The sequence below is a fragment of the Schistosoma haematobium genome, chromosome 3 (assembly GCF_000699445.3).
Source record: "Schistosoma haematobium chromosome 3, whole genome shotgun sequence".
Classification (NCBI taxonomy): domain Eukaryota; kingdom Metazoa; phylum Platyhelminthes; class Trematoda; order Strigeidida; family Schistosomatidae; genus Schistosoma; species Schistosoma haematobium.
Window position 1 is genome coordinate 32,677,869 of NC_067198.1, and position 15,509 is coordinate 32,693,377.

General features: G+C 39.0%; 1 protein-coding gene across 1 annotated transcript; it reads left to right on the forward strand.

Moving 5' to 3' along the window:
• The first annotated feature begins 7,183 nt into the window (after positions 1-7,183).
• Positions 7,184-15,509, forward strand: MS3_00005565 (uncharacterized protein). The gene is made up of 3 exons (XM_012936644.3): positions 7,184-7,506; positions 12,327-13,821; positions 14,484-15,509. The coding sequence occupies exons 2-3, from the start codon at positions 12,690-12,692 to the stop codon at positions 14,801-14,803; spliced, it is 1,452 nt and encodes a 483-aa protein (XP_012792098.2). The 5' UTR covers positions 7,184-7,506; positions 12,327-12,689; the 3' UTR covers positions 14,804-15,509.

Here is a 15,509-nt window from a genome sequence, read left to right on the forward strand (position 1 = left end):
GGTATTTTATCGTTTAATTTACCTAGAATAACCTCAATTTCTGACTGGACAACGCAGAAAGACCAACTGCCAGTACACAAGCTGTACATACCCTATGGAAAGTGGTATGCAGTGCGATGAGTGCAATGGGTGGTACCACGATATCTGCACGAATCTAACACTCGCTACTTTTAAACGGTTTAGTAAGAATGGTTGCATGTGGTTGTGTCAGCATCGCCGTTCGGACGCAATTAGTCATCCGAAGTCATCGCAGTGGTGGATGATGTTAAAAGGAGTATTAGCAAATGCAGTTGAAGCACAGCAGACACTACTTGCTCGGTCGATACAAAAATTGATATGAATTTACCTCAGATAAACTCAGGACAGATTGACTTACATGGGCCAAAGTAAGGACCTTCTTCAAAGAGGTCTGTCATCATAAAAGCTCAAGAATATAAGCTTCTTCTCTCTCCCGTACTCCAAATGGCAGTCAGCGGAAACGCCTAGAAAACATGATGGTAAGTCCAGATTTGTATCCAGCAAGAAAAACAAAAACCTGACCACTGAAGTCCTTGACAATCATCCGGGACCTCACAGTGTGTTTGACGGGATTGTGGTTACTACTCCAGCGAAAGCTGATGAATGGGTACAAATCGAGAATAAGAAACGACATTATGTTACTTGAGAAAAGCCAGTCCCCAAAAAGTAGCTGGGAAATCGAAGATTAATTATAATGATAGATAATTTGTCTTTCATAGAGTCAAACAGAGTAAAAGTCAGAACCCAAAGCTCGTTTTGAGTATGACAATGAGTTGATAAAACAGCCACTAAAACAGCCAGTGCTTCAGGATATATCTGTGGTCACCTTGCTAAAGGTTTATTGACTAGTTAGCCAAATGGACTTGAAACAAAATAAAATCAGGATGCTAAATATTTGATCCAAGCAGACTTCGATCGTACAATACTAATCCCCAAAATAAATAGCTCTGTAAGTTTTGGACATTGGATGCTGACCATATGTTTTAGTGGACTCATCTAGCAGAAGGCGCATGGTCATGCATCCGCACTAGATCACGTATGGTAACGCTGTGCTCAACATCTACCGCAATCGCTAGCCAGATTAGATCAGAGAATTCCGATATATTGGTAATCGCCAAATACACTCTTCCGATCTCCTTGACTCTGTCTTTTGATTTTTTCTCGGTGGGTACAAATTATATTAGAAGGTGTTGCTGGTAAAAGCGTTGTCAAACACTGAATACCTGTGCCATCTTCATTGGTGAGCCCGACGTGATCTGGTACACCAAATTGCAACTGTGAGTCTGTTCCTTTTTGGGAATTTTTTACATATATTATTGCCTTAATTTTTATTTTTTTATACATTGTGATATTTTTCCCCGTGTTTCAGGATATCTGTATATTTTTACCTTGTATTCTCGTACTTAATATTCCCCTATGACCGAACAGACTCCTAAGGTATTTAAGATTAAGACCATGCCCCCACCCTCGTTCCAACTCATGCCCTTCTGGCCCGACAATATCGAAGCCTGGTTCTGCTACGCAGAAGGCGACTTCCACGAGCACGGCGTGAACGACACACGTGCACAATTCCTCTCAGTAGTTAAGGTACTTCCACGGGAATTCAACAGGTACGTAACACCTAGTATGTTTACTAGTGATGTTTCTGGACCTTACGAAACCTTAAAACGTTCGATTCTTAAACGAAGAGACCTAACCGATCGACAAAGGTTAGATCAACTCTTTAATAACATAGACCTGCAGCACGGTTCTGCGACGGACATGTTGCAAAGGATGAGAGAGGTTATAGGCCTAAGAACTTTCGACGAAGGTTTATTCAAACAACTCTTCTTGTCTAAACTTCCCCAACAGGTGCAAGCGGTTCTGGTCTCGTTTCAGAACAACGCCTTAGACGAACTGGCTGCATCTGCCGATCGTATCTTAGAAATTACGAAATCTTCTACTACCGAGGTATTCTCAGTCAAAGAAAAGCCTCACACGACTCAGAATGATATAACCGAGTTATGTCATACACTCACGCGTTATCTTAATCTTCGTAACAACCGTAATCGCTCGCACACCCCACGTAGAAGCACTTCACGTAAGCGATCTGTCTCTAGACCGCGAGAGACGGATAATCCCGACTGGTGCTGGTATCACAACCAGTATGGAAAGTCTTCCAGAAATTGCAGAAAACCCTGCAATTTTCCCAACTCAAAACCGAGTGACTCGAAAAACAACTCGGGAAACTTCCAAACCGGCACGCGTTAACAACAACCGTAGCCGGCGAACACAGCCGTATGTTATACGTCACAGATATGACAACGAGAGTTCGTTACCTCGTCGACACTGGCGCAGAAGTTAGCGTTCTCCCAGCGAATCCCAACGACCGGCTTAACGAATCGGCTCTAAACTTACAGGCGTCAAACGGAAAACCTAGCGCTACGTATGGCAAAAGGTACGTTTACCTTAACGTGGATTTACGCAAACCCATTCACTGGATCTTCGTTGTTGCAGATGTTTCTATGCCAATTATCGGTATGGACCTTCTACAACACCATAATCTAATCATTGATACTCGCAAACGAAGGCTAGTAGATGGAAACACTAATTTATCCGTTTGCGTAACTTCTTTCACTGGTTGCAGATTATCCCCAGTCACAATTAAACATACGATAGACCCACTTTATCAACCGCTACTCGATAAGTATCCTGGGATTCAGCAAGCGCAACCGAAACTACCGTGTGTAACCAGCAACGTTACACATCACATCACGACTACAGGACCACCTGTATTCTCTAAAGCACGACGACTAGCCCCTGAAAAGCTAAGGTTGGCGAAAAACGAGTTCGATTACATGATAGACTTAGGAATCTCACGACCGTCAAATAGCCCATATGCATCTCCGTTGCACATGGTCCCTAAAAAGGACAGCAACGATTGGCGTCCTACTGGCGACTATCGGCGGTTGAATGTGAAAACCATTCCCGATCGTTACCCGTTGCCTCACATTCACGATTTGACAGCTACCTTGAAAGGTACAACTGTCTTTTCGAAAATCGACTTGGTTAAAGCGTATAACCAAATCCCTATGGCTACTGACGACATACCGAAAACAGCTATCATAACTCCCTTCGGACTCTATGAATTTTTGCGAATGCCTTTCGGTCTAAGAAACGCTGCTCAAACATTCCAAAGGTTCATAGATGACGTTTTTCGAGGTCTCAACTTCGTACATGCGTATGTTGACGACTGTCCAATCGCAAGTCGGGACAGAGAATCACATCTCAAGCATCTGGATCTTGATTTCAAACGACTACAAAACATGGCATTACTGTAAACGTTCAGAAATGCCAAATCGGAACCGACTCATTAAACTTCCTAGGACACACTATAGATGTTCAAGGCATTCGACCCCTTGGGACCAGAGTGGCAACAATTCTGGATTACCCAGAACCGACCACGATCAAGCAACTACGAACGTTTAACGGCCTTGTAAGTTTCTATAGACGATTCAAACCTAAATGCGCTTTACTCATGAAACCGCTAACCGATCAACTTCGTGGAAATGCGAAATCCATTGTTTTGGACGACACTGCACGAAAAGCATTCTCCACAATTAAGGAACTTATTGCGAAAGCAACAATGCTTGCACATCAGGTAACCCGAGCGCCAATTAGTATCGCAGTAGACGCATCCGACTCAGCAATCGGAGGAGTCTTACAACAATGGGTTAACAACTCTTGGCAACCATTGGCATTTTCCTCCAGACGGTTGCTAGACACCGAATCGAGGTACAACACATTCGGTAGGGAACTCCTAGCTATGTATTGTGCTGGACGAAATTTTCAACACTATATCGAAGGCCGTGAATTCACTCTTTTCACGGACCATAAACCGCTCACTTTCTCGTTAAGCTCTCCTTCTGACAAGTACTCTCCCCGTGAGTCTCGACAACTGGACTACATTTCGCAGTTTACTTCAGACATTCAACACATCTCTGGAGCAAACAATGTAGTTGCAGACGCTTTATCTCGCATAACTTCCTTGAACAGTTTCCAAGGAATCGACCTTCTTAAACTCGCCGAGCTTCAAAAAGAAGACAGTGATCTTCAGCACGAGTTATCGTCCACAACACTTAAACTACGCATCAAACAGATGGGAACAGGTAAGGAAACCTTACTTTGTGACACATCCACAGGTAGGGATCGCCCAATCGTGCCGAAACATTATCGACGCAATGTCTTCAACACATTGCACAAACTTTCGCATCCAGGTGTCCGTGCAACCATCAAGCTTATAGCAGAACGATTTTGCTGGCCTGGAATGAATAAAGACGTGAGGAAGTGGGCACGCTCCTGTGTAAGCTGCCAAAAATCTAAGGTTATCAGACACAATAAATGTCCCTTAGGCTCATTTAAAACTCCCGATGCTCGTTTCGACCATGTTCATTTGGATTTGGTAGGACCTTTACCAGATTCAAATGGATACTCTTAACCTGCGTTGGCCGTTTCACTCAATGGCCAGAAGCAGTACCTATCAAGGACATCACTGCTAAGACAGTGGCCCGCACCTTCGTCGAACGATGGGTAGCAAACTTCGGTTGCCCTTCGACCATCACTACAGACCGCGGACGTCAGTTTGAATCCGAACTTTTCCGTCGTCTGGCTACACTTTTAGGAATCACTCGCTTGCGAATGACCGCCTACCATCCACAAGCAAACGGGTTGGTAGAACGTTTTCACCGACAACTGAAAGCTTCGCTATCAGCAGCAAACGTTTCACAGTGGACCGACGCTCTTCTACTCGTCTTACTGGGTATCCGCAGTGCAGTGAAAGCTGACATTGGATACACTGCGGCTCAACTCGTTTATGGAACGACACTTCGACTTCCAGGAGAATTCGTGGATCCTTCATCCTCTTGATTGAACATGGATCTAACCTCCTACACAAACAGGCTTACTAACGCAATGCGTTCAGTTAAACCTGCTTCCACTCGACCTCAATCTACCGATGTTTTCGTTCAACCTGACTTACGACATAGTACACACGTTTTCGTTCGTCGAGACTCGCACCGACGACCTTTCGAATCAGCATACGAAGGAACTTTCAAAAATCTTCAACGTGAATCTAAGTACTATATAGTCGATAAGAACGGAACAAACAATAAATTCACCCCTTGGGATGCATTTAGAAATTTTTACTTGAAAGTCACTGCACGTCACATCCCTTGGGTGGCGTCAGGGGTCCGACAAAACTCTCCATCATAGTTCAGTAGGAAGGTTTTCACCCATCTCCCCAAGAGAAGAATGTGTGAGAGATTTAGGTCACTGGGCGCTGACGAGACAAAATCTCAATTTCGTAAAGGTCGAAAAATGTGTACTTTGACCCCCCGTAAGTCTAGAAGGTTGTACAAAGAAGAACTTGTTAATGAATCTACAGAATGCCCTAAACGCCTATATTCGTACATAAACCAAGGGATTAAGAGATGAGAAAATATTCCACCATTATGTGGAGACATTAGTACTTGATCATTAGTGCAGGACTACTATGGTAAAGCCCAGGTATTCTCAAATTACTTTGGGAATGTACATATGGTAGAGTCACTCTTATCCTCTGTTTATACAAGCCCCCCACACACAGTGAATACTGCGACCATAAAAGAACTCGATGTCTTTGGTCTGCTAAGTAAACTCGATATAGGCAAGTTCATGGGACCCGATGAGAGGCATCACAGGTTACTAAAGGAATTGGAAAATATCGTCACGAATCCCTTAAGCATATATAATATTTGAATTTTAGTATGAACTAAAAGTCCCAGAAATAACTCAGTTCAATCAAGAATTAAGACACAAGCACAAACGAATGTATTGTATTTGGAATTCGAAATCGAGCATTCAACAAGTACAAAAGTATCATTAGTTCGTTCGAACACCACAGAGTACTGTACAATTACGGTCTACTTCGTTATTAGTACCACTATGATAATAGACCTAATCCAAAAATTGTAGATATATCGTGATTTAATCAATAAGATCCTACATGGAAGTCACATAATTGTCTATCCCGACTCGTCGTATCGTAACAATCCGCGATATAACATTTGCCGTTTGTAAAGAACATATTTAGGTCAAAGATATAATAACATACTTAAGGTGAGTAAAGGTAAGTTATACAGAATGACCACGTCTGCAAGACTGAGTCATGCCATCTGACTACATGCGATAGATTCTCCCCGCACTCTCCATTTTTGACATTCTCTTCGTATTAATTGTGGAATATGCATTTTCCCAGTTATGTCATGTTCAGCTTTGAGGATTGTTTGGTTAGGACCAATACCACCACATATGTTTTAATCTATCTGTTACCTAAGGTTGATTACCAAACTACTGGGAGAACGCCATAGTAAGTTCTGTCTTCAAAACTACCGACCTGCTAGCGTAACCAGCGTGAGTGTTAGAAGTTTAGAAAAGATTATTCGGAATTGGCTGTCTGCGTATTTTGACAAAGCTGGATTCTTTCTAAAAAACAGCATGGCTTTAAGATACTTTATTCCTGCCTCACTGATTTATTAGTGGCTCGTGAAATTTGATGCATCCTTAAAGACCCGAATTTACCAATAGACACAGCTACCTGTTTTCCAGACACACAATTACTTAAAACTCGTACTTAGTCGAGACTTGGAAACTACTGCACACTGCCGTGCGATAGCCGTCAAAGTTTTTGGAACACAATGGTCAATGAATAGGGCCTTTGGCCCTGTAAATAATAAGATCCTTTTGATTTTGTATATAGTATTCGTGCGTCCTAAACTTAAGCACTGGATCCAGGCGGCTAGCACCTGTCTAAAAAAAGATCGTGAATTTCTGGAGAAGGTCTGACGAACCGCAAACAAACTTATTCGCGGTAGAGCGAAAACTCTCGTATGATGCTCGACTGACTAAACTAAACCTATTTCTATTGTCATATCAAATGACCAGAGGCGACTCGATCACAGATTTCAACTTATTTAGTGGTGAATTCGCATCTGATATTCCCTCATTTTTCTTGTCTCCTAAAGCAGAGAATTTACGAGGTTATTCCATAAACACAGAGCAAATTACTTATCAACTGACGGTCGATTTTTCCATATAATTATTATCAAGGAATGGAATTCGTTACCCTAGCATGTGATTGAAGCTTCATCTGTAGATCTTTTCAAAAGTAAGTTGGAACAACTGATTGACCTCCATTGCCAGGACTAACACAGGGGACCTAGCCTCCTGTCCTTTCCAAGCTGAAAGTGAAACCTTGTGGCCACTTTTCACATCTGTCAAGTAGACCAGAGATATATGAAGCGATGCTTATTTCGCCACAATATTATCATAAGAGCGTGCTTCATGAGTGTGATATAACCCTATCCCCACTTTGTACACTAGTTTATTGTCGATTTATTGTTTATTGGATTCGTCAACAACATTTTTTAAAGCAGAGCGTTACGTAATTTTGATTAACTTGGAGTTTCCTCGGTACGATTTACGAGATAATGTTGGAAGTTATCTCCTACTTTGTTTATGAATGACCATAAATAGGCTTACAAGAAACAGCTCGTACTATCTTTGATTTGGTTTTACCGTGTAGATCTTGAAGTTTTGATTTATTTACCGCTACAATCCCATGCCGCAAACTTTGGTAAAAATCAACCAGTTCAGTAAAAATACAATATAAAATAAGATGATTTCATATTTTTGGTAGACCTATGTGTTGATACTTTAGTGACAGTTAAGGATGTGAATATAAGCGAGAAACTATGATACAATTGTATCAATCCGTTTATATTGTACATGTACCATATTTACGCTGTTAACATCGTAAGCATGTTGGTTTCTGTACGTAAGTCCTATTCCCCTTGCTTCCTTTTGATTGGATCCTTATTCACACACACTGGGATGAGTCGATTCGAGGATATCATTTAAATCATATCTTCTCTGTTACCCCTCAGTTCTAAACCAAATTACTCGTACATCTGCCATTCCACCCCTTTTTATCTTATTTCAGTAATTTCTGTGTACATCATAATTTATTATTTCAGTAAAACGAGACTAAAAGTCTAAAGGACAATTGACGAATCTCAGCTGACTGGAAAAGTGCTGTTCACCTTGAAATAGTTTGCCATGATACACAAGCAACTGTCAACACAGGAATATTATATATCAGTAGTATATAATCAAAGACCAATAAATTGTAATGGGTTTTGGTAACATCCACTTAGCAGATAAAAGTTCAAGTTTATGATGACGAGCGAAAGCAACTTAAAAATACTGACAAAAGTCTGAGGAGCAATCGTAATTAGACACAAGATTAGTAGGTAAAGTAGACAGCTTGTCGGACTTGTCAAGTAATCAGGTGTCGAGAAATCAGTTGCTGGTGAGATTATGACCAGAAAAACAAGATATTCTCCGCCCGTACGTCTAGAGTGATGGGAAAGAATATTTGAATAACATTTTAAATAGTGTTTAGCTACCATCCAATTGTCTACAGTCTACCAAACAACCTGGATAAAAAGAATGTTAACATGACCCTCCAACTTTTGATAAGTTTGAGAAGTCTTTAACAAGTCTAAAGCGAGGGGCATAAGTTGGTCCTGATGAGTTCACCCCTAAGATCTTTAAGTATTGTGGTTCAGTGTCAGTAGTTAAATTAATTGGAACAATATCCAGTCTGGGAAATAGGCTTCATTCTATCCGACTATTCACCATCAATGATCGTCCCAGTGTATGTGAAAGGACTAAAATCCTCATGTGATAACCACAGGAATCAGTTTGGCTAATGTAACGTCTGAAATAATAGCCTCAATAATTATTGGACACTTAACTAGAGCTCACAAATAGCAGACTATAAAAATCAGGTTGGTTCCAGATCTTATTTAGATTTGTAGACCAGATATTCACTTTTCTTGAGCTTCTAAACGATAGACATAAATATCGATGCACACGTGTAGTGGTATTTCTTAACCTGAAGTCAGCATTCATCTGTGTTTATCGACGAGTTTTATGAATATTCGTCATTGAGAGGCGTACCAAAGAAGTTCATAAATCTTGCGATAGCTCTCTACTCTAACACTGCTAGTCGAGCCGGAGATTTGGACAAACTGTTATTAAAATCAATTAGTCCTCGTCGTGGATTGCTACTTTTTCCATTTTTATTTAACTCTGTCAAAGGTAATCCTTTGTAGACAGCACTTTTGTCGTCTGACTTCAGAGGTTAATCGCCCACCACTGCATTCACCTATCAACTTCTGATATACAGACTGTGTTTCTTTTCGGTAAAGATGCTGAAAAAAGGAGCTTTCTAATCGCCTTGAGCCACAGTGCAAGCATGTGGAGATTTGTAGCTCAAATGGATGATTTAGGTGGAGTTTTGTTCTCTAAGCTGTATTGTTTGGTCGTAAGGCTTTGATTGTTCTTTTGACCAACATCATCAAAAACTCTAGGTAGCAGTGAAGTCTTCGAACTTATTTACACTTTACTCATAGCTTGTCCTGTCGACCTCGATCTTCATTGATTTATTTTATTTATTTGAGTATAAATACTGGTACAAAAAGGCACCGAATATATATGCGCCACACAAGTCACTTGATTTGTGTGTGGGCTGTGATACTGCCCGGGTGCCCAGACCGAAGCAGGTGGTCTTCTTAGGGGGCCACACCCGGATCCTTCGACCTAAAGGTCTGATCCACAAGGTAGTGGAGCAATGTAAGGAGATGCAGTACCATAGTAGCTGGTGATCAATGATTGGTTTATGCGCCATTTGTTCCCTCAGGATCCTGGTTTCCATGTGCACCATTAGTTTGGAATAAGGGTTTTTCAACTCCCTTAGGTGGATCCTCCATATCCACCAACCCGCTTAAAGCGCTGGACATTTGATTTTCGTCCATTCAATTTCGTAAACAACACTTCCTTCGCGAGAATTCAGTGAGTAGGACTTCCCTAGCAATCGCTGTTTACGCGTGGCCACATGTGAGCCTTTTCCCACAAATGACCTGGTACGGCCTAGGATGAGGAGTGTCCTGTCTCCCTCTCGAAATGCTATTGATTGGTTATTGTTGACCTTTAACCTGTCACTGCCTACTTCTTTATTTTGATTGATTCTTGGTCCTACATATGCCCATGATTTTTCCGATCAGTTGGTAAATTGGTTTGATTTCAGTGTGTTTGTCGTTTGCTGATGTATCCGACTGCCAAGCTTCTAAAAATTCCCTAATGTTTTTAGTGTTCCCTCTATCCGAGATTTCAACATTTTCCCAGTCGAATGTGTCCACACGCATTGATATAAGCGAATATATGACATGGTGTTTTACCGCTAGTTGATGTTCGTACAGGTGAAAATGAAGGGGGCATCCACTTTGTCCGATGTAGTGTTTTTCGCAGTTGGGACAGTTTATTTTGTAGATAATGTTCCGTCTTTCTTCTTTTGTCATTTCGTCCTTTCGTTCGCATGGGTTTGATTGAAGTGATTTTGCCGGTTTGTGTTCTACACTTATTCCAAACGACTTAAATAATTTCATTGTAATTTCTGATATATCTTGTATATGGTAGGACGATCCGTTTGTTGGCTTCTGTACTTGATTTGTTTCTCCTGATGAGTTGGATTGGTGTTTTATGAAGTTGCGTGGGTAGCCGTTAGATATTTTTCTTCATTTTTCCGCGCTGCAATGTATTCTCGTCTTGAGGAAAGTTTGTATGAAGTTGATTTTCTGAGTTTTCGGGTTGTTGCTGCTGTAGTTGGGAATTTATTCTGTGCGGGTTGGTTACCGATATACTTGCGTCCTCGGTTTTTCTGTGTAAAACTTCAAGGCTTCTTGTATTTTGAGAAATTTGTCTAGCTAGTGAGGAGTGGGAATAAAGTTTCCTTTGCTAAGCTTCATTCATTTGAGGTGAATAAGGTCGTTACATCGAAGGATATTATCAATTCACTGTTGTTGATTAAACTTTTCTCAATAATATCCAATACCTGTATGGGAGATTTGATGGAGTGATTGGATGAAGCAGACAATGACAGGTTAAAGGTCAACAATAACCAGTCAAGATCGAGGTCGACAGAACAAACTGTGAGTCATGTATGCATAAATTTAAAAACTCCACTGCTACCTAAAGATTTGCTGATGATGTTGGTTAAAAGAACAATGAAAGCTCCACGATCAGACTATCCAGCTTAGTAAACAAAACTTCACCTCTATGTAGGCATGTTTTGGGTGCGATCCACTCCCTGTAAATGCAGTGTTGCTTGCTTCAAAGAGTTACCATCTTACGCAATCTCATTAACGATTCAAAAGGTTCAGTTGGCTTTCGTCAAATTGCCTCACTTGAGTCGAAGTTGAAGTATCTGTCTCCCAACGATAAGGCGTCTTGTGGAAAGTGGTCTTTAAAAAAAGATGTTCCTAAGTTACTAGCATTTAATTGTAAGTACACCTCAATTGTTGGACGCCTTTTAAGGACCACCGAGTACGGAATGCTGAAGTTACACACAGGTCACCAAGTATGTATGGCAAATCAGTTAATAAGGTTGTGAATATTCATCAATTTAGTGGTCGAGACATGCATTACCTATCCTAAACCACCTCCCATCTCGACTTGCTATGTTTGCTGTTGTAGGAGTGGGTTGAAATTAAGCTAAGGGCGGTCAGAAAATGTGTCTTTATACTTATATCTCTTTCGTGCTTATATAGACCTGGTCACTTAGTTGACCATTTCCACCACTCCAGTTCATGTCCATTTCTTCTCGTCTCTTGTCTTTCGCTTACACTATCGAATGTCTTAAATATATGTTTCTCAAATACTTTCATATTCGGTTTCTTATGTCTTCGTTGACGGAATACTTCGACAGAACATATGTACAAAGCAAATTGGTTATGTTTCACCAGCATTAATATCTTCCGATCACATGGAGTCAGATTGCTGGCCTATAAAACTACCTTGCTGAGGATTATTGTGACCAACAGTTGTGGAAGTTGAGTGACATGGCTCGGAATCATTCTCAATGGCACAGACCCACTCACCACCTTATTTTCCTTTAAATCTTAATCAGTATTAGTTAAAAAAATTATTTCTCGAATTCGTCCTCTCCTTTTGATCTGTATTCTCTCATGTTTGCCCTTTCTCAATTCCAGTAATACTACAATTATTTTATCTCTTTTGTTATTTATCCTGTTAGTTTAATCCTGCTTTAATGATATGGCATGAACAACACATTTGTATCAAGCTGTATGTTGATTATGAATGGTTGACTAAATGACGCTTCGAAATAACTTCTAATAAATATTTCTTTACTTGTTAATTCTCATTTTCAGATTCGAACGTGAGGAAATTTGTCATTCCATTCATATACAGAAAGTTGCTAAGAAAAATTTTCATTTGGTATCTATTATTCTTGTGATGTCTTCTTAAAACCTATATGATCGGGACGTAATGTAGCACTTACAGTTTATGTTTTTCATGAAATATCAAAAAAACCTCTAGTTTAAAGGTCGTCACTTATGTGACGTCCTTCTACTCATTCCCAAATTGTATAAGTTTGGTGCTTTCTGGAGTTGTGTTGAATATTACTTGTTGACTTTTTTCAGTATTACGATAATGAAATATCAATAGCCTAGAGTACATAATTCTTACTTGTGAATTAAAACTCTTGCTTGTAAAGGTTCACTTGAGTAACAATGATATGGTCTTGGAATTCGATTGCGAAATTACTTGTCCCTTGTGAAGTTCTACTTGTTACTAAACTAATTTTTTGTTTATTATCATTCCCAAAATGTCTTTTTTCTTACAGTGCAGCTTTGTCTTCTGTGATTGGATGTATATTTTCATCTCCAATAACAGTATTTTCATTTTTCCTTGTAATGAATTGGTTATCTTATTACTTTTACTTATTAGTTTTTATAACCATTTCTAGTCGATCAATCTACTCAGATATTTGTAAGTTAATTTACTTGGGAATAACTTGTAAAGTCCCGTTTACCTTAAGTAACATCGAGTTGTTTATCTATACATATACAAGTACGCTTTACTTTTTGGGGTTGTTAAATGAAAAAGAATCTGTTTTCGGTGTTATTTGTTGCTTTCTGGTTTTCTTTTCCTTGTGTCTCTATCGTTGCGTTCTTTCCTGGAAGGTATTACGCTTGTCCAACAACCATTTTGTACACCTTTTGTTAGATGCACGTCTACCCACAAGCTTATTTTTGTATGGTTTATATATTACTTGGCTTCTCAGTGTATGTTTTTATCTAGGGTCGCATATTTTTACACGAATGTCCACTTCTGTTTCCAATACTATTCTCTGTACTGGTATTTTTCTCCTACAAGTTCATGTTAGTTTGATCCTGGCTTCTATTAAGCTTTTGATCTTACCCGTCAAAAGTTGCAGTTTGTACAGAATGATTTCTACTTCATTTTTATCTATGGAAGGAATTAGTTTTCTTCTTATTTTATCTTATTCTGCATGGAAATTCTATCTAAGCGAGTCATCTCTTGTGTACTTAGGATACGCTGAAATATCAAGTCATGTCATTTTCTTAACTGTTATCTTTTGTCTTCTATATGTCTATGAAAAGTTGTTACCATCATTACAGTCAGAATTATTTCCTATGGACAAAATTACTATGTTACCTCCTGATTCTTGTAGTCTGTGCACTTTATCACTGTTTCAACCTAGTATTTTGACATCAGATGTTACTCTCAACTTCAGTGGCGAATGCCAGCACTTAATGCATACATCATGTGCACAAATTTCGGAATCGATCTCATTCCCTTGCTTGCGATGTTCTATAGAATCTTTCAGCTGTGTACAGGGTAAGATTTATATATTATCTTTTGTGTTAATATTAAATCTCATGTACATCATATATTTTATCATACTTAATCTGCATACATTTCTAACAAAAGTGTATATTGAAGTTTAGTCACTCATCATCAACATAGAGCTTGTAATCAAGCCCGTTAACCCGAATTGCCATGCCATTTAGGCAAACCAAGATGAAATCAACATGACGAATGGCTAATAAGCCGAAACAATAGTAACTTCAATGGAAGCGAGGATAACTAAGTGTAAGAAATGCAGTTAAAAAAGGAGTAAGTTTGAGGAGTAGAAATTGTTGGATAATATGGAAACTTAAGCTCTAGACAAGAATAAAGAATGAGTGAGTCTATACCACTGTGATCTATTTTGAGCTGTCATCTAGATTTTCCAGTCGTTAATCAAACTTGTCACTCAGACCCTATATATCTGTATTCAATCGACAGTCAAAAGTTATAAATATTAAAGTTGATTTGATAAAATAAAGTACCATCTTTCCAGGGAATGACAGTCAAATCAACTTTCCATTTATCATCTATAAACTTCATAATTCTCTACTATCCAAAAGAGTTTTTTATTTCTACAAATACAAATAACAGTTGAGGGTATATGGTTAATTACCAATTACTTTTTTTCATTTTTATCTTTTGATTTACAGATGCTAATAATAATTCGGCGATTTTCAATGAATTACACTCTAACTATGCTAACTCTGAAGTATCTAATACTTCGAATTCACTGGAAGAATCTTCATCAAATTCTTCCATTTATGATGATAAAGACGTAGATTTAAGTGTTTATTTAAATTTCGATCAATTCAATAAAAGCAATGTAAGCCGAACATTACGCAAACTGGATGGATCCAGTTCTTCTTTGTTTTCTGTTGATGATGATGTTGACAACGACGTTTTATCAACAGACAGTGCCGAGTGGAATTATAATAATCCTAGTTGTGAATCAGATATAAGCAACTTTTGAACACAAAAACATATTATTCAGCACTATCCACTTATTTTTGACTTTCAAAACTAATATTTTTACATCTTTTTTTTTCTGGGAAAAAAGATGATATCCCACCTAGTCTTTGCATTTGTACTTGCTAAGAGTCGTTTATACTATATTTTACAAACCATCATATTTCTACTTACAAATTTGTATTATGACTATTTTCCTCTTTTTGATGTTTGACAACATCTACTAAAAAATAGTTTACTTTTCATGTGATTAATATAACTGAAGAGTTTTTCGGTTTTCACTTATTCTTGTTACGATCATACCATAAGAACACTAAATACGAGTTAATATCGTTAATAAGATCAATAGACGATTAAATTAAATCACGATACTAGATTGCATGAACTTCTATACACGAGGTCCGATGAAAAATTGGGAATCAGACAATAGATCAATGCTCCACAGCTTGCATGCTCGAACTAAAAAACTCGCAGCATGAAATCAGGATAGAAATACAGTAGAATCCATCTGTTCAATATAACAACAGTCAAGACATATCTGTCATTGCATGGTGACCAGTCACGGCTCACTACCACACAATGCATCAATGATATACATATATAATTTCTGCTGTCTATTCTGGAAGAAAAATGAGTCTAGATCACATTCATCGTTGACAGATTTTGCGACTGACTTATTTTCTCTTAAGACGATACTCTCACCGTAAATG

What these genes read in the sequence shown, in the direction of transcription:
- MS3_00005565 (XM_012936644.3), top strand. Translation starts at nt 12,690, where the DNA reads ATGATATGGTCTTGGAATTCGATTGCGAAATTACTTGTCCCTTGTGAA. An exon ending in ATCTTTCAGCTGTGTACAGG is followed by an intron (nt 13,822 to 14,483) that starts GTAAGATTTATA and finishes TTTGATTTACAG; the next exon opens with ATGCTAATAATAATTCGGCG.